Source organism: Magnolia sinica, chromosome 18, assembly GCF_029962835.1.
Source record: "Magnolia sinica isolate HGM2019 chromosome 18, MsV1, whole genome shotgun sequence".
NCBI classification, from domain to species: Eukaryota; Viridiplantae; Streptophyta; class Magnoliopsida; order Magnoliales; family Magnoliaceae; genus Magnolia; species Magnolia sinica.
Window position 1 is genome coordinate 26,760,421 of NC_080590.1, and position 19,959 is coordinate 26,780,379.

The 19,959-nt window shown below is 39.4% G+C and overlaps 1 protein-coding gene across 6 annotated transcripts in view; it reads right to left on the reverse strand.

Moving 5' to 3' along the window:
• LOC131232697 (uncharacterized) overlaps positions 1 to 14,535 on the reverse strand; it is a 30,596-nt gene extending 16,061 nt beyond the window's left edge. For 5 of the 6 annotated variants that reach the window (XR_009164914.1, XR_009164912.1, XR_009164913.1 and 2 more), the window contains exons 1-3: positions 13,396 to 14,535; positions 12,724 to 13,275; positions 11,880 to 12,260 (exon numbers count right to left, since the gene is read on the reverse strand). Coding sequence is in view for 1 of the 6 variants with exons in the window: in XM_058229118.1 (XP_058085101.1) it covers positions 12,150 to 12,260; positions 12,724 to 13,275; positions 13,396 to 14,328 (1,596 nt within the window). In the remaining 5 variants the exon portion in view is untranslated. Of the gene's footprint in view, positions 1 to 11,617; positions 12,261 to 12,723; positions 13,276 to 13,395 lie in introns of those variants that run through there. The other variant, XM_058229118.1, reaches the window with a different exon arrangement.
• Positions 14,536 to 19,959: the final 5,424 nt, after the last annotated feature.

Sequence of the window (19,959 nt, forward strand, 5' to 3'; positions counted from 1 at the left end):
TTTAACTCATCAAATCTTACTCTTGGCATCAATGTGCACCAAGTAATACCAAGACATGATAGTGTCAAAGCCTATTCCTCCTTTTTTTCTTCCAAGAAATTTCCCTTAAAATAAACATACAAGGCACCTTTAACAGTGTATGTTCTCATTACCTTTCTTGAATGTAGAATCACGGTGGAAAAGCAGCCTTTGATACTATTTTGATTTCTAAACATCATTCCATGATACATATAAGTCAGTATGATGGTAACCATCCATAAAAACATTACAAGTCATACATCAATTTGGTGTTTTGACCAGTTCAAAAGTAAGAAATCACAAAAAAAAAAAAAAAAAAAAAAAAAAGCTACATGATTTAACATTGAAGAGAATTTTTATCATTTAATCTCTTATAAAGAACAAATAAAATAATTTACCTTTTCTAAACAATTGTTAAAGCCCCCACCAATTTAAAAACATAAAAATTCATGGTGCCATAAAGGCCGTAAAGGCCGTTACGTAAAGGTAACGGTGGCAACCGTTACACATTACGGGGTCGTAACGGCCGTAATAGCCGTTATGGAAAAAAATGACCTGTAATTGCCGTTAACAGCACATTACATCCCTTATAAAGGTCATAATAGCCTCCTAATGGTCTATTACGAGACATATACAGGTTTTTCATACTTTTTAATCAACATTACAGGGCAGATATAGCTTTTTCGGGGGGTTTTTCAATAAATAAAAAAATAAAAAAGAGAGACTGTAACGGCCGTTATGGCAAAGGTAACAGCGGTGGCCGTTATGGCCACCGTTACCGTTATGGAACACCTTGTTAAATGAAGGCCAAGTGAAGCTTAAAATATAAGAGAACAAGTATAATTTGAATCGTAAAACGGGATTTGAATTGTAAATCCTAGGATTCAAACATAGAATCGTAGGATTCATATAAAAAGGGATTCAATGTTGGGATTTAAACAGTTTTGCTTAAGATTTGAATAAAATCGTATATCATAAATAGTTGGATTTTGACAGCACTGTTCGGAGTAAATGTAGGAAAATCCTTGGTTATGCAAGGCAGTGGAGTTGCAAAAATAGATTTCACCAATGACATATATTGGACTTTCCCATAAGAACATGATCTCTTTCAATTTACGTTAGGATTTAAGAGTGTTTTTTTTTTTTTTTTGAAAGATAACTAAATTGTATTAAAGGAAAAGAGGAGAACAAAAGAGGGGAGACTGGGCGGCTGAGATGGCTAGCTAGTTAGGCTCCTAAAAAGAGAAAATTACAATCTTGTATGGTATCTAAAGAAGAAGCCCATTCAATTAAGAGATGAGTCGCCCTAAGAAAAGTAGCCTCGGCTGATTTGGAGGAATCATTGAAGCATCTATCATTTCTTTCTTCCCAAACGGCCCACCAAACCGCTAGGATAGACATTCGCCATAGCTTAGAGCTTTGCTTCCCGCATCTAACTCCATGCTAGGCTTGGAGAAGATCGTGCACAAACTTCGGAAAGGTCCAATGAATCTTAAAACGGACTAGGAGGGCTGACTAGACTTCGGATTTAAAAGTATGTTACTCTCAATATTTCAACATTGGCAAGCATAGCCACTTTTATTCACGATCACAGGGCAACATCAATCACATTCGAAATGAATTTAGAGGAACCTATAGGAACAGTGGGAAGATCTTTGAAGACAAAAGAGTGGGGTGTCAAGGGAAGTGAACTAGAGAGAAGTGTGACTCTACTAGAAAAAGATGTTGTGAAGATTCCGTAAGGAATGGAAGCATTATGAAGTTTTCACTCAAAAACGTGTAGAGATAGGGGTTGGAAGTGATGCACGATTATGGAGAGAACATCAAAAGTCTTGAGTTTGCAGCTGCAAGGTTTAAAGGACTTTTAGTAAGGGAACTATATTTAGAATTGGGAAGTTCATGCTCAAGGTCGGAAGCTATTGGGATTTTTTTCCTGGGTTATATGGACAGCAACATGGTAAATGGTGTTGATTAGAGATTATTGAGTAGCAAAGGGTAAGTATGTGTGAAACCTAGGTTGCACGCGCACGCACACAGAGATGGGAAAGTCAACCAATTAATGGTAGGGCCCATGGTATGGTAATCCAAAACATTGATATGTTACTTTGCCAACGTGTATAGACCATTCCCCAAAATCTACTTAATGGGACAATTCTAACCAATTGATTGCGACCTGTAAATAGATGGTTTAGAATAGAAATATGGCAAGGGACCACATCCAGTTGAAAAGAGTCCCAAAATGGGTGGCTAGTATATTCCATTCTATTGTCTAATTACGATATTTTGGGGGCATAGTCTACCAAGTAGAATGCAACATGCCAAATCTCTATGTTAACATACTAGCATTTGGTGAAAGATCCTAAACTCCTTGCATAATTGGTTTTCTTACTATAATTCACCAAAATTTTAAATGATCAATTTAGAGCTAGCATTTTGTTATTAGTTTCTAATATGGCTGAAAGTCGGGCGGGTTCAACCCGACCGACCCGTGACCGACCTGACATTGGGTTGGGCTCAGGCAGGATGTATCGGGTTCGGTCTCGGGCTTGGGCTATACAAACACCAACCCGATAAAACTTGGGCCAAGCACGGGTTGAGATCTCAAGTTGCCCGACCCAACCCAAACCCGATCAATATATAAGTTACTTATAAATTATAATTGAGTGTGGATCGTCTGTGTTGAAGGCACAGGAAATTCCAGTGTTGTCAGGTCTCATTGGTCCACGTCATTTCCAATGACTCAAGCTAACAAGATACATCGGATTTCTCTCTCCCAAATAGATTGTGTGCTACACTACGATAAATAACTACATATATAATTAATAAAATCATTAAGTACAAAAAATAAGATGTGTATTTAATAACGAAAATATTAGCCTGTATCCGCCCGGCCAAACCGACCGAGCCCGCTTGGGTTGGGCTTGGGTTGAGAATTCCCAACCTGAGGTTGTATTGGGTTGGGTTAGGGTTGAGGTATAGGAACCTTGGATTGGGCTAGGGTTGAGCACTAACCCGCCTGACTCTCAGCTCTAGTTTCTAATTTTGAACATATTTTTGGGTCCAAAAAAAAAAAAAAAAAAAGGAATCATTTCTATGAAAAGTTGTACAGATGCCTGAAGTTGTGAAAACGCCAGGGTGTGCTTGCATGACGCCCTTAATTTAACATGAGTGATTTCTGCCTGCACCTGCAATGCATGTCAAAAGAAAAAAAAAATAGCTCCCAGCTCTTTTACAGATTTTTTTTTTAGTTTCTCCGCCAGCCCACACACATGTCAATGCATCGCATGTGTGCGGGATCCAAACTGTCCATTAGGTGCACTGTCGCATGACCAATACCCTCAGAAAGAAGGCCCATCCATTCTCTAGGTGGGCCATAATAGTGATGAAATCTGAACCATTGAACATTTTCCCAACACACGATGACACTTGTCATGCCTGTCAGTTAGACATGATTTGGAATGGTTTTTCCATCCAGACAGGCTCTTGAATATAGGTTGTAGCTATGCATTATATATAATACGTGCAATTGTCTGCACATCATACAGAAGTTATGTGATCCTTTTTATAGGTAAGTAGGACTTGAACCTGAGATTTCAATGTTGAAAATCATCCTGTCTACCATTGTCTATTGAACTACAGGCTAGAACACTGCAGAAGTTACATGATTGCCAGTAGTGATGGATGCATACTATATAGCATGATTGAAATTGTTTAGAGATATTAGTCAATCAAAATTATCTTTATTTTGTGACTACAATCACTACCTATCAGAGTATTCTACAGTATTATATATTACCCATGTTTGAATAGAGGCCATACACACGACTAACCAAACAGCTAAGTGTTGGCCCAACTAGTGCATAATTAGCAATGGGGCGTGTATTTATGACATCCAATCCATCCAAAAGGTTGGCCCCACCATGAAGATCTCCTAATGCAAAAAATCAGGCCATGCGTGCTTTGCATCGGATCGGCATCTGCACATTGTTTTCTACAATGTAGCCCAAACAATGTAGCACAAAAGATAAGTGAAACAGACTTAATTTTGCATCAGATGTTCTTCATGGGGGGCCCCAGCTTTTAGACAGGTTGGAAGTTGTAGGAACATAACATATTGACACTGAAGCTCTAGTTGGATGGTAACTTATCATCCAACTAGTTGCATTTGCAAATAGGGCATATCTTGTCTGGGCAAAATTTTTGAAATGATCCCTTTATTCCCATGTCTTCCAGCTACTTTATCACCTACTTTGATTTCATGTTTCTGTGAAATAACTGGAACCCCCCTTTTTCTGGATCCATCTCACATCAATAACTCGACCCCTTCCCCTTATTGGTAGTTTTAGACAAGTTTCCTTGCAGTGGATACCTGAATGCTAAGTATGGCCCGTAATTCTTCTTTAGAATATCATGTAATACTATCTAAAACTTATACATTAAGATATGAGATGTTATATAAATATGATTTGTTGGCAAATATCAATGTCATTATGCATAAGACATTAGATGGAACTTAAGCAATGTGAATATGTGATTGAGATTTTAAGTCCTTTAACCTGTCAAGGGCATTCTTACATGTTGAGGAAACTTTGATTCTTCCTCTATTGCAATCCCAAAATAAACTATAAATGATATTTTAGTGGCTTGTCATATTTAGATTGAAAATTTTATCAAGTCCACAGATTACTTCCATTGTAAAAATTACCACCAATCAGATTCGATAGCCTATTGAAAAGCCAAGATTTAATCAACAATATTTCATGATTCTACCAACACTGCAGAGTAGTTTGGATGCTTGTAAGTTTTATCAGTTGTAAAGGGTTTACAGGGACAGGAAATTTCACCTGTAAGTTTCAAGCTGTAAGTCACTTGCAGCTTTTCAGTGCATTTGAAATCTTGAGAAAAAGAAGTTATTTCACTTTAAGTGTAAACAACTTACACCAGAAATTCACTTTCAAGTGTAAATTGTTTACAACTCGAAAAGTTTTAGGCAATGTTTAAATACCGATGATATCAGGCAATATATCCCATGATATATCTTGTATCCCGCCTGTGCGATAGGAAACACACAAGTAGTGCTGATATATCCCACTTGTTCTATCCGGTGAGCATTTTGAATTTACGATCCCTTTTTTTTTTGTTGAAAGTATGCTAAATCAGTGTCAAATGGCTATAAATCCATTGGTTCTTCATGTTTTGGATGAACGGTGATGGAGTTGGAGCTTTGATTTCAATATCCATTGGTTCTTCATGTTCTCCATTTTTTTTCAAAATTTTCCTTTAACCAACTATCAATTGAGACTAATTTCGAAGTATTTAAGAGTATTTGATAAAATGATCACCAAATATACTCTAATTTCAAATTTTGAGTGTAGGTGGTCTGATCTCGGGAAAATTCAAAATTTTTCCCAATTTCTCCCACATTGCTTGCAATGTTGAACTCCAAAAATAAAATCAAGCATGTATGAGGACTGATCTACTGATTTGTTAAGTCATTGTCAATTTTCGGAAAATAAAAATCATTTTTAATTAAAAATTAATAAAACATTATTTTTTAAAAAATTTTAAAAAAAATCCCTTCAACCAGCTGTCAATTGAGACTAATTTCGAATTAGTTAGGAGTGTTTGATGAAATGAACATCACATAAACTCTAAAATTTATGCATTCAATTTGAATGTAGTTGCATTATTTCAGTCAAATAGTGCCATAGCTTAGGACCCTATATAAAGGAAACCTATTATATGCACTTCTGTTTTGAGATGTTATGATTTAAAAGTGTGTATTGAGGTATTTTTAACAATCCCTGAAGTTTCATCGAAAAATTCAACCACTTTCCCAATGTTTCCCCATGTTTCCCAAAAAGTGTGATAAATTACCTAATACAAACGATATATCTTGTGCGATAACCGATACATATTTGTATCCCAAGGATGTGACGCAATACCGATATTTTGAACATTGGTTGTAGGCACCCAAACAATCCCTAATTTAGAAATATGAAGGCCAATTCATGACTAAGCATGATCCTAACTAAACAATTTGTTGAGAAAGAATAGCAAATGTCTCTTAGAAGAATGAATTTCTCAAATAGGGGTGGGAGATAGGTGCAAGCATGTGTGGAAACAAGATGGTGAAATTGTCCCAGATCCTGCAAAACCCTCAAAAGTACCTCTTTTGAACATGGAACCACATGGTAAGGCATGGTATTAATCATCAATTTCTGATAAAGATCCGGAATTCTGGATATTGTACTAGAATGTCTAGAACTTATAAAAAGGAGGGAAGAAGTTTTTGGTATAACCTTTCAAAAAATAGGTACTTGATATAGACAGATGTTAGAGTTCTAGGGGTACATCCATGTCCCCATACTATGAAATTTGGGATTGAGAGATGACCCATACCCATACCAGGAATAGATGAACTTATCATGCAACATATCCATAAAACAAAATTATCTAGCACAGTGCTCCTAGTTGCATCATCAGACTTGGACAGTCCAATTAGTTGATCCAGATTGTCCATTAGCTTCAACTGACATTTCATAGGCTCATCATCATCCAAGCCTTATCCCAACTTATTGGGGTCAGTAACACAAATCCATTACTGCCATTCCATTCTATCAAGGGCCATAACTTCAATTGGACCATAGGTCATTAAGATTTTTCCTACTACCTCCACTCATGTCCTTTTGGGCCTTCCCCTTGCCATTTTAGAGCCTTGTCAAAATCACACTGCTCAAAGAATCCAATCCATCCATAGTTGACCTTTTTTATAGCCATCAATTCCAAACCATAGATGGGATGGTTAGGATTCTCTTATGAATGTCGTTATTTAGAACCATAAGTAACCTATGATGGGGCCTGAGCAAATGGATGGCTCGGCTTGTGAAGTTGTGAAGTTTTCCATATAGATTGGTGCTAGAATTCTAACCATATATCCATGCCATACCTTGAAATTTGGGGATAAGCCAAACACCTAGACCCATACCCATACCCAGGTATAGATGAACTTATGATGCAACATATCCATATATAGAAATGATCTAGTCCAGTGGCCCTAGTTGCATCAGGACTCTTGGACAGTCCAATAGATTGATCCGTACTGTCCATTAAGTTCACCATATATTTCAAAGGCTACTTTGTGAAAATCACACTGATTGAATGACCCAATCCATCCATGATCTGGACTTCTTTTCTATAGCCATCTATTCCAAACCATACATGAGATGGTTAGGATTCTCTTATGAATGTAATTCTGGGAAAGCATAAGCAACATATGATGTGCCTCAACAAATGAATGGCTCAAATTGTGGTTAGGCCAATTTTTTTCCACAAATGACCTTGATTGTGCACTTTATAGGACTTCGATCAAATGGTTATAATTGACCAGTCTGTGTGATTCTTAAATGGCAGTGCACGAAATGTGCAATGGACTTAAAGGACAGCCTAGATTGATTGATTGCATCATCTAGCACTATTAAGCCTATAATATATAGTGCTCCAAGAGCGTGGTATCACTGTATCAGTACCATGTGAGCATTCCGCATATGTATTTGTGAGTGTGTGTGTGTGTGTGTGAAGAGAGGGAGGGAAATAGCAATCACGTGTTGGACAAGGCTTTGATGATTAATGATATACAGACTAATGGCCACATGTAGCCTCCAATGTGTGACGTGACTCATGAGTTGGACGTCTAAATCCATTTTATATAGAATGGAAGGAATAATGATGCTGGATTTTTTTTTAGGGATGCGAGGTTTAATATCATAAGCAAGGAGGAAGCAGGAAGAGTAGAAGGTATGAAGTAGAGACGTAGAATGGAAGGAATAATGATACTGGATTTATTTTTTTTAATGAATGTGAGGTTTAATATCATTAGAAAGAGAGAAGGGGGGGAAAATAAGGTATGTATTAGAGTCTCTCTACCAGTTTCCACTAGCTGGGGATACATAAACAATATTGATGTCACCAATAATATGGTCGATAACTGGAAATACAAGGAAACATTGGGGAAACATGGGGAAAACTATGGAATTTTTCAGTGAAACTTCAAGAGATGCTAAAATACACATTTTTGCGTATTTAAGAATTTAAAAATAAAAATAATAATAAAAAACAAAAAATGCTCATACATAATAATTTTCCATTTAATGAGGGCCGAAAAGCATGTGTTGTTATAAGAAATCAGTCCAACCATCCCATCAATCTCATCTATCCATCCAACCTTTCATCCAAACATCCATCAATATTCGGAATATCGATGACACATGATATTTCGCCTAGAAATCGTCAGCAACTGGAAAGGAAATGAATGATTGTGGTCTCGAAATCACCCATGTTGCGATAACAATGAAATCGCGCTATTGTCAATATCATCGTAAACAATTTGAACACTGCGTACAACAATGCGCTCAAAAAAAATGAAATGGAAAAAAAAAATTAACAAATAAATTTTTGGTAATATTATTGAAATATCGCTGATACACTGGCGATACAAGCGACACCTGGAATTTACCCAATCGAAAATATTGGCAATATCAATACATTGGCGATACACATGACACTTGAAATTTACACGATTGAAAATATTGGCGATATCGATACACAGCTCATGCGTGGAATTTCTTATACTACCAGTGTTATCGATATTACCTCCAGTGTTATCGGTATCATCAAGCTAGAGATACGGATAATATTGGGGATATTTCGATAATATCAGGGATACTCCAAACAATGCTCTCTACCTCTATGGATATCTTAGTTGGAGTCTCACCAACCAATGTAAGGAGTCATACCTTATTCAAGAACTTTTCATTCACTTCAAATTTGAATTGAATGACACTGATGTAGGAACCACTACTTATAGACTCTATAGAACCTTCTTACATAAATGCTAGAACCCTCTTTCATAAATGCAAAGACTTGGGAAGTTTATATAATTTCAACTTCCTATGACCAACTTATAAAGGATAACTTCCAATGTCCTAGGACTTTCTAAAACTAATTAATGAAAAGCAAGTGCCCATGGTACTCTAGTTCTTATTAGCACACCCATTAATACCTTGTTGGGCTCATTTGATGGGTCGGCCATGGGCTCTCTTAGACCTACAATTGTACACTTTGAAGCCCATGGGCCCGTCTTCATCACCATTCACGAGGTGGGTCACACCTTGAAGATCACTTGGTGGGAAAATCAAGTTGGCATAGGCAGGCCACACTGATAATATCAAATGTTGTCGAATCGCATATGCAATCACATATGCCTATGCGCATATGCAATCGCACGTGATCGCATATGCGACCGCATAATTATTATTTTTTTTCTATATATATATATATATATATAAGGGAAGAAAAAAAATTTAATGTAAAAAATATAAGAAACTAAGGAGAACTTTTCCAAGTTAATAGATAACTAATTTCACATATTTAAAATACATTTGAGAGAGATAAAATCAATTAAACAATGAATTAAACATCAAGTCATCAACATTCAACAATATAGTTAACAAGAAGTAACAACAAAATCAATAAACTATTTATTTATTATTGTAGAAAATCAACAAGTTATCTTCCTTGAAACTGAAAGTGCTTGAATCTTGATATTCCAACTTCCCAGAGAGAGGGAATGTAGGGGGGAGAGAGAGAGAGAGAGACATTAAGACCACTTCTAATTAGGAAATGTAAGAGAAGAAGAGAGTGAAAGAGTTTTGGATTGAGAATATTGCAAATGGAGGAGATTTGGAAGTCTTTTTATAGGCAAAATGTTATTTTTTTGCAAATAAAAAAATAAAAAATTCAATGTGCCATGGCCAGTATGCGATCACATGCATCGCATATGCGATCGCATATTTTCGCATATGCCACATATGTGATCGCATATGTGCCATGATCGCATATGCGATATATGGATATGCACATATGCGATCGCATATGTGGTCACACATGACAACGCTTATAATATCAATGAACATCCAACAACTTGATCTAATGTACGGTTGTAGCCCACCTAACAACCAGATCGGCCTGATTTTCATGCCAAGTCATCTTCATGCTGTGGCCAACCTATTGCATGGCTTGAATGTCCAACTCTCACAACACTTCGGCATGAAAGACATGGCATAAGGACTAATCATCTTTCTCGATGCTGGTCCTCCGTGATCCAAGACAACTACATGACTGAGAAGATAGGCATCAATGATTCCAATCCCCTGAGGGGTACAAAATGAGTGTAGAAAAGTGTTCAATGGGGAAGGCTTGTAACTGTGACATTGGTGCTCCCCCGAGGGGTAGAAAATGAGCATGGAAAGGTGTTCGATGGGGAAGGCTTGTAACTGTGGCATTGGTGTAGTCCACAATGAGTAAGTCTTAACTAGGATGTTCTCAGGGAGGACTGGAGTAGGCAACTCTAATTTTGCAGAGATGATGGCCATCAAGGTTGGAATCAAGCTCTTTATCGAATCCTTTAGTTGGTCCTGAAGTAGTGGAAGGTGATTCTAGAAATGCCAAAAGTTAGGCTAAAGAAAATGGCCTGGCTCCATGGTAGCGGTCTATCAATGTCAATGAAATTCAAGAGATTCTCTCCCTTCAAAGTTACTTTTAGCCACGTTGGAGAGAAAAAAATTCGAGCATTAGCCAAAGGAGGGTATTGAGATCTTGCCCAATCACCAGAACCACATTCCATTATCTTATTGGATTGTGGTCTCCTTGTTTGTTTTTGTTCTCCCTTTTCTCCTTAACAAAATTAGTTATGACCAATCGGGAAAATTTAAGGGAAAAAAAGAAAGAAAGAAAGAAAAAGAAAAACCATAAAAGCAAAAGCCAACATGTTGACTATAGTCACATATTAGAACAAAACTAGACAACTCCTTAATGTGGAGATAACTTTCAACAACACAATAAAGTACTAGTTACCTAGTTACATAAAGAAAACTAGTAATCATTTGTTCAACTGTGTTACTTGTGCAAAGAAAGCTAAGAATTCTTGACCTTCTGTACTACTTAAAATATATTTGTGTGAGGTGTTGAGCCACTGGCATAAATTGCTCAAGGATCATTACATCACTTAAGCTCATATTCGCCTTAAGTTTCAGACCCATTGCCACAAGATCTTAAATTATTCCACTCAAGAGTCATTAGTAAACGCTTAGACAGCAATCAAAGAGTCATTGCCACTTAGGCTCATGAACATTTTAATGTGATTCATCTCCCAAAAGATGATGCCAAATGACCTGCGACAATACACATGAAACACACTGCTTTAAGCAATGACAATCCAGCCCTTTCAGGTTTTTAAGTGCCTTACAAGGGCACACCTTTTTCTGATACGAGGACAGTAGATGTATGCCGATGACAAATGCCCATGTCAGTCTATGTACCCAGTGCATCATTATAATTATGACACAGAGAACACAGACTTCAGTTTTTTTTTGTTTTTTTTTTTTTTTTTGAAAGATGCATCCTTCAGTTTTTCATTTTTTTTTAAATGATATTATAACAGTACATGCTACATGAGTTCATATGGCAGTGGAATCTCAGTTACTCATGCCTGCTTAGATCTCTCAGAGGACGTCTCAAGAATCATTCCCAATATCTGAAGTCTACAGAGAAACTATTTTCTGTCCTAATTTATTCAGAATATCATACGTAAGGTATAAAACCAAAGAGATCATCACTAAGTAAAGAACCTTGTTGAAACAATGGAAACATAGCTACAAAAATTCAAAGACCTGTGAGAACCACCACTAACATAATATGATCTTAAACAGGACAAAATTCCACTACTTTTCACTTCAAATATTAGAAGTCATCTTCATTAGCAGTCTCCAAACATCAGATGTTAGTTTATGATGGATAAATACCTTCTGAACCAAAAGCGAAGGCAAAGAATGTAATTTCCTGAGCTCAAAGTATGTGCACTCAATGTCTTTCAACTCAACTGTGTACATTAGAAACTACTTTCAGGTATCCATGATCCTTCCTTTTAGCCTTTAGATATGCGCAGAAATGGCTCATGACTTGTGGGTCCCAATCAGAGGATGAAATGAAAGAATCGAAGCATATGAAAAGAAGGCCCTTTGCAATTATGAACTTCATATTCAAGTTAAATCATGTCTTCCTTCCATCAGTAGTCACACAGAATCCACAACCGACCCAGAAATTCCCCTTTCACATTGCCTGACTGTTACTTCCAGCTGTTCATCACTTGTTTGGTTAACTCGGCAGCAGAGTCGCCTTGGCACCTGATTGAGGACATGCAAGCCAGTTTCAGAATTACTAGCGAGTTATCATAATGATGAAATACAGAACATTTTTGTTTGGCCCAGCATCTGTACAGGTGAGGCCCGCTTTTTGGTGATCCAGACAATTAATCCGGTGGGCCCGTCACTTATAGGCCATCCATAAAATCTCCACTACAGCATGATCTTAACTGTCGAATAATGGATGGTTAACCAGCAGTCTACATTCAACGAGAAAAAAGAATACCGATCATGGAAGTAATATTTCCCTGGGGAATGGTCCATTTATGGAGTGGCCACCAGATGAACCAGCCTAGATCATGGAAAGATCAGCCCAGCTGCAGAGTTGCCAGCCAAACGGGGAAAAAAATAACAATTTAGTTCAGTCAAGCAAGGTACATTTCCTAATCACTAGCTTCATCAAAGCCGAATACATATTGAAGCAGAAGAAGAAGAAGAAACCCACCAAATGCCAATTCTCGCTAAGTGGATTCCCCAACACCCGAATATCCTTTACGCCCCACAGCGGAACCGACCGCGGAAAGCAGAAAACCTTCCTCTTCAAATCGTCTCTCCCTTTCCCCCGACCATAGGAACCAACTGTCACATTCCCATCCCTCATAACATCTTTCAAGAAAAACATAATGGGCTTCTTACAAACGGATCGATAAGTATCCCTTGTATCAAAATCAAACTCATTCCTATTACTAAGCTTGTTCCAAGCTGAAAAAGTCTGCTCCGACCGCTCCAACTCCCGTGGCAGCACAATGTTCGGGAACACCTGAACGACATAACCCAACGAGACCGAGAACGTTAACCGCTGCGAGCGATCATAGCAGATGGCCCGCTGCAAGAAGCTCCTCGGATCAGCTTTCATCGCCTGCATAAAAAGCTTCAAGCTGTCGAGTGAATTCAACCCTGGGTAGAAGGGGTCCACAGCTTCAACATGGTGGATTGAGATGAAAGGGGCAATTGGGTGGGCGGATAACAGGCCATGGGGGCTTCCACGAATGTCCCACTGCAAGAAATCACCCGCAATTTAAATTCATTGTGGTAACCCCTCCATTACAGTTTAATTCAAAAAAGAAAGAAAGAAAGAAAGAAAGAAAAGGGTTTTGTAATGGGGATTGAATTATACCTGATGGAAGCCATATTCACGCGTGAGAGGGACGCCGAGCTCGGTAATGCAGGCATGGAGGCGGTCATCACTGCCATACAGCTTCGGGTAGCGCTCGAGGCACTCATCCTGTATCTTTGAGAGGGCCTCGGCGAGCGGGTAGCTGATGGCGATCCCACCGCCGCCGAATGCCATGGAGTGGCTGAAGTAGGTGTTTGCAGAATGGCTCTCGGACGGCCCTCCAATGTAGACCATCTCCCGGTAGTCGTACTTGCGGAGGACACTGACGAGGTTTTCGGTGTTGAAGATAGTGTCGTCGTCACCGAGGACGAACCATCGCACGTCGGGGAGGCCGAGGCGGAAGCACTCCGCAACGATCCTCGAGATCCGGAGGCCGGACGGGTGGCCGGTGGGATTGGTGTAGCGGAACCGGGAGATGTCCTCGGAGACGAGGATCGACGGCAGGGATCCAGCCTCGGAATCCGGGATAGGGTCAAGGAGCGTCTCCTCAAGCCAGACGTGCCCGCGCATGGCGCCGGGCTGCCACCAGAGCTTCACGAAGTTCTTGCGGCGATTCCAGAGGTGGGCGGAGCCGGCTATGCCGAAGACGATGTGCTTCAAGGAGAGTTCCTCGGCGGGGCCCACGGGTTCGGCCGGGGGTGGCGGAGAGGCGTCGGATAGGTGGGACCCGGAGGGGAATGAACGGTGGTGATGGAGGAGGGGGCTGCCCTCCCAGCCGTGGAGGCGGTGGTGCCAGCTGGCGTTGGAGAATACGAGGGAGAGCCAGGCTGACGTGGCGAGGAAGAGGGAGAGGATGGCGATGATGAGGGTGGTGATGCGGCTGTGGCGCCATCGACGGCTGCTCCGTGCGCGGGATGGGGAACGGACGTCTGTGATGGAGTTGCTATGTGTTGGGGGTGGGGACAGCATCATCGTCATCAGCAGCAAGCGCATGAGCAGCAGCAGCAGCGCTTGCAATGCTCATCTCCACACGCCTCCTCTCTCAAATCTACAAGGTGGGTGGTCTGGTTTCTCAAAAAATAATGGGTGTCTATATTTCTAAAATTTCCTATGGGTGTGTAGAGATTAGAGATTGTGATGATTGTAGTTTGAAAATATGAAGAATAGAGTGGAAGAGCGAGAGAAATTATAATCAGAAAAGAACAGCTGGGTGGGGCCACTGTGATGTTTGTTAGAAATCCAACCCGTCCATCCGTTTTTCGAGCTCATTTCAAGACATGCGACAAAAATTAAGGAGGATCCAAAACCAAAGGGGCCATGCGACATGAAACAGTGCGGAAAGGAATTCCTAGCATCGAAACCTTCCTAGGCTCCTCCTTGATGTTTATATTCCATCTAAACTATTAATAAGGCCATTTTCACTGAGGTGGACCGGAAACAAAAGAACTTAAATAATATAAAACTTTTATGGCTGTATAAATATAAATGTTTCAACAGTGGCAACTAAACCCCGATGCTTCCTCTCGTGTGACCCATTTAAGTTTGAGGGCATATCATGAAATGAGCTCGAAAAACAGATGGACAGAGCAACTTTATCACAAACATAGAACTTCCTGCCAAGGAAATCTAAGTCTTGTCTTACTTATCTCGCCCCGTAGTGGGGCCCACCTACAGGGGAGTATGTCCGATGATCATCGTAGCCGTCCATGTTTTGGACGCGCCACCACCGTAAGGAAATGACACTGAACGGAGATTGTCAAGATACGGTTCGTATTTAACTCTAAAATCTTAGGTTAGGATCCTCACTGGAGCGTGTTTATGGGATAGTGGCTTTATCTGTTAGTAGCTACGGTATGGATGGTTCAGATCATCGGATCATCTTGGCATGTGGGCCCCCGTGGATGCAAGACAGGCATTCAAGATTTTATACATGCACTTTTTAAAGTTATGGCAAGTGGGCCCGGGTTGGTAATCAGGACTATTGTCTGTTGAGTTCTACCCACTCTCTCTTGGATTTGAAGATCTAACCACGAACTTTTTTTCAACTGAAACTTTGCTGTATTTTCTCTTCCTAACCGTCTACATATAGTCCATTAATGGAGGGTTGAGATTTTCCTATCAAGTATATTTGAAAGCTGTGTAGTCCATCAAAAGTGAGACACAAGAGATTAACGGCCTTGATTATTGAATAAAGAGCTGGTTTTTGTCATAAACGAAAACTACTGTATACTGTGCAAATCTACTGGCGAAGTATATTTGCATAATTCCTCGCGACTGTGCATATGTTGGATTTTAGTCTATTTTTGAATTTTTGAAGCGATTGGGACGGAGTGGGATTCGAAGCCGTTTGAAATTTTAGAGAAAAATAGTGCGACGATTCGCGTAGGAGAAATCTAAGACAGATTCGCGACTGATAACATATTTATGTTAGATCTGGACCGTTCATTGGTTTAAGACTCATTGAAAATATATACATATGATTAAAAATAAAATGCTTTTATTTATCATATGTCCTAGAAGTTAGTTAGAAAATGGATCCTCATAAGAAGGTGGCTAAATCCGTATCCAACATACATGTTTACCCTTTCTAATGGATCGAACGATCTAACTTGGTCCAAGGCATGTAAACACGAGATATACTTGATAATTTCCAGGATATCGCAGCTTGTGACGCGAATAGCTTCTTCAATCTGTACCCGCGCGAAGCGCTTAAGAATTTATCGGGAGAGCGTTGCTTTCAGAGTTTTGGCCTATACGTTACATGCAGTACGAGGAAGTTTTATTTTATTTTTGTTTCGGAGATAAATACCAAGGCGGTTCGCCGCTTCTGCACCTCTACGTGGTGATCCAGACCGTACGTCTAGAACATTCCACCGTAGATGGGCCATTTGGGAAAAACATCTCTGAATAGACACTCCTAGAGTCCATGGAAAGGTGATTTAGATACAACGGTCCAGATTCCAGCACATGTTTGGTTCTGAAGATCTTTAATTAGCTAGAACTTTTTCAAGTTGTCCGTTCGGATTGCCGTGTATGATGTATGTTCATAGGTGAGCTGATTCCAATACGGTGTCGAACTATCATCGGGAGGGAATTGCCTGTCACCATGGGCACAGGGATATACCTGTGCCCGGGGCTGTGAGGGGTTCACAGAGCTGTCCGTGGCAAATCCACTCCGTCCATCTGTTTTTAAAAACCGTAATATTACAGTATTCGAAAATTCAGCAAGAATCAAAATTCAAGTGGACCACCCCAAACGGAAAAAGTGGGAACAGAAGCGTCCACTGTTGAAACCTTCCTGGAGATGACCATGATGTTTATATGCCATCCAAACCGTTCGCAGGGATATTTCTACTCAGATAAACTGTGGTCATAAATATCATCCTGATATAAAATTTCTGTCACCTCCAAGCGTTCAATCCCCACTGTTTAGTGTGGTATGGCCCACATAAGTTTTGGATCTTCCTAATTTTTAGATTCCTGTCTAATGTGGTCTTTAAAAACAGATGTACGGTGTGTATTTGTCATGGACATCTCTGTGGGGCCCACACAGCCCCGGGCACACGTATATTACACGTGTGCCCGGGGTCACAGGCAATCCGCTCCCATACCCATAATCCCTTCTCCAGCAAAAACGCTCGTTTTGCCTCTGTCGCGACCGTGGATCTAACTTTTGTCGCCGTCCATTGGCGGCAGCATTCCAAGTGGTTTGATGATCCGTACCATCCATGTGGTGGAATGTATGCGATGATGGCTATCAAAGGAAACTTACACTGAATGGATGATTGTAATCATCACTATATTTAGATGAATTTTTAGAACAAGAAATTTTCAATGGCTCAATTTCAACTCTAAAAATCAAAGGTTATGATTATCAAGGAAGCATGATTACGCGATAGTAGCCTAACTTATGGTTGTAATGAAAACGCGAACGGTTCAAATCAGTGTACCATCTCAAGCACGTAGGCAGTACAAGAGAAACATCAGTTGAGGATCGTTTGGACAATGAGTCCGTGTGACTGGGCTGTGATATGGATGTTTGATGGCAGCGTATCTAATTCCCTCAAATACAACTAAAGATACTCTTTTAAATGGCGAGAAACTATAAATTTTCATTTCACAAGTCTCTTTCACCCTCCGCCTTCAAAATACCGGCTGCCAAACACATCATTTTTTATTCCAATTACCAAATTGCTGGATGGAATCTAATTGCAAGCCTAAATGCAGCCTATGATTATTCGCATGAATTTAGCAACCTATGATTCCAATTATGATGAATTCCATGGTAAGTGCAGTTGTATGCAAAACAATAAATATCAAGTACACGCTCCCCAGATGACTCCTACATCCCATCTCCACCATGCGAGTGGCAAAGACGATCGAGATCAGAACCTTATAAATAAATAAAATTAAATGTTCTTGATGCTTTTAAAATCTATAAAGTTGAAGTTAAAAATCAACTCGATAAAAAGATTAAAGTCATTAAATTTGACCATGATGGTAAATACTATGGTAGATATGACAAATTAGCTCGCAATCTAAGGTCATTCGATAAATATTTATAAGATTGTGGCATTGTTGGCCAATACATCATGCTCGAAACTCTATAACAGAATGGTGTAGCAAAAGGTACAATTGCACCCTTATAAACATCGTGTGTAGCATGATGAGCAATTCAACATTTCCAAAATCTCTCTGAGATGATATGATTAAAACCGCAATTCATATTATTAACAGGATCCTAAGCAATATTGTAAGGAAAACCTTATTGAGTTATGCAATATGAGAAAATCGAGTCTCCAATACCTCCATGTTTGGGGATGTCTAATAACATATAAATATTGCATACTTATCCTCTCTATCGCATTAGTTTCCATGCATTCGAAGTGTTTAATTGATTAATTAACATCTATTTTGTATATGCAAGGCAATCCAGGAAACAAAGACGAAATCATGCCTAAGGAAAATTAAAGCTTAAGAGATTAATCTAGAGAAAACTTGAGATTTGAAAAACATTAATGAAGAATTCACATGCTAAAGATTCAAGAAAGCCAATAAAAGATGTGGAGAAAAGACTGAAAATCACGGAGTGCAAATAATAGATTGTTCGGTCCCACTTAAGGTTGGTTCAGTCCGACCGAATATGCACAAAACAATCTAGCAACAAACGGTGATTTTTGGAGATAATCCATAATCGAATGGCCTAGTTTAAGAATAAAAAGTGTTCTTGACAATTAGAATGATCTATGATTGGGTTTATAGGCTGATCTCAACGTCAATTGCATGATTGGCATTATTCCATGGTTATGATGAGGGTTGTTCATGTCGATTTAGGACCCAAAACTAAGAGAATGGTTTATCTTTGTACATGGATCGATTTGAGGTATTTAGGTACGTTATCGCATGACTCAATGATAGGTTCAGATCATGAGTTGAATAATCAAAGATGATGCAATTTTATATTGAGAAGTCCCTAGTTAATTCAAAAGGTTAGTTGATCTCAAATCGGACATGTACGCCGTATATAGAGTTGGGCATTGGACTGAGTCGGACCGGATTCGGTCCAACCCGATTCGGCCCGAAATCTACATGGCAGGATCCGAACCCGATCCGATCCGGCACCGAGTCCAGGCCATCGGAGTCGAACCGGTCCGATGCACGGTTGGCCTAACCCGAACTGAGTCCGACTCGGTCAGGGAAACCAAGTTGGATCGAATTAGGTACGATCCTGATCGGATTTTTTTAACGATGAAAATCATTATCCTCGTTGTTATTTTCGGTGTGGTCCATTTAAGCTTTAGATATGATTCATTTTTTTACCAAATGCTCCAAAATGATCATGAAAAATGAATAAACAGTATGGATATAATAAATACATCATTGTGGGGCCCATGTTGAACTCGTCTGAACCATTCATACAACGCTCAAGGCTTTAAAAGTTACAGCTGTAAACAGTTGTGAATGGCGTCAGTGTCAGTCCCGTGCGCTGGTAGTACACAGTATTAACGTCACGTTAGCAAGTTAGGTGGGTCTGATCATGGAGCATGTGTTATATCAAAATCGTCCATCCATTTGGCGAGCTTGTTTTAAGGCTTGAGATGAAAAATAAGATAAATCTAACTATTAAGTGGGCCACACTAAAAAAAGCAATAAAGATTGAACGGCTATCATTGAAACCCTTTTTGGGGTCACAGTCTGACGAAAGTTTTGGATGATTTTAAATTTGTTTTTCCTCTTAATTGAGGTTTTGTGACCTTACGAACAGATTGGAGGAAAATAAACATTATGGTGGGCCCTACAAATTGTTTAAAGGTGAAAATCATTCTCAGTTGCTATTTGTGGTGTGGTCCAGATGATCTTTGGATATGATCCATTTTTTTGGATAATGCTCTAAATTGATCTGTAAATATATATAAACGATGTAGATATAATAAATACATCACTATGGGGCCATATAAATTTGATCTCCTTTGAATTCGTAGAGGAGCATCATCTTGGCATGACACATACCTACACCGAGGTTAGCAGCCAGCTACTACATAGTTGTGTGTGGTACACCAGCAAATTATTTTACTATTGTACACAGTAAACTCTGTTGGGGCCCACCTTGAATGCATGTGATTT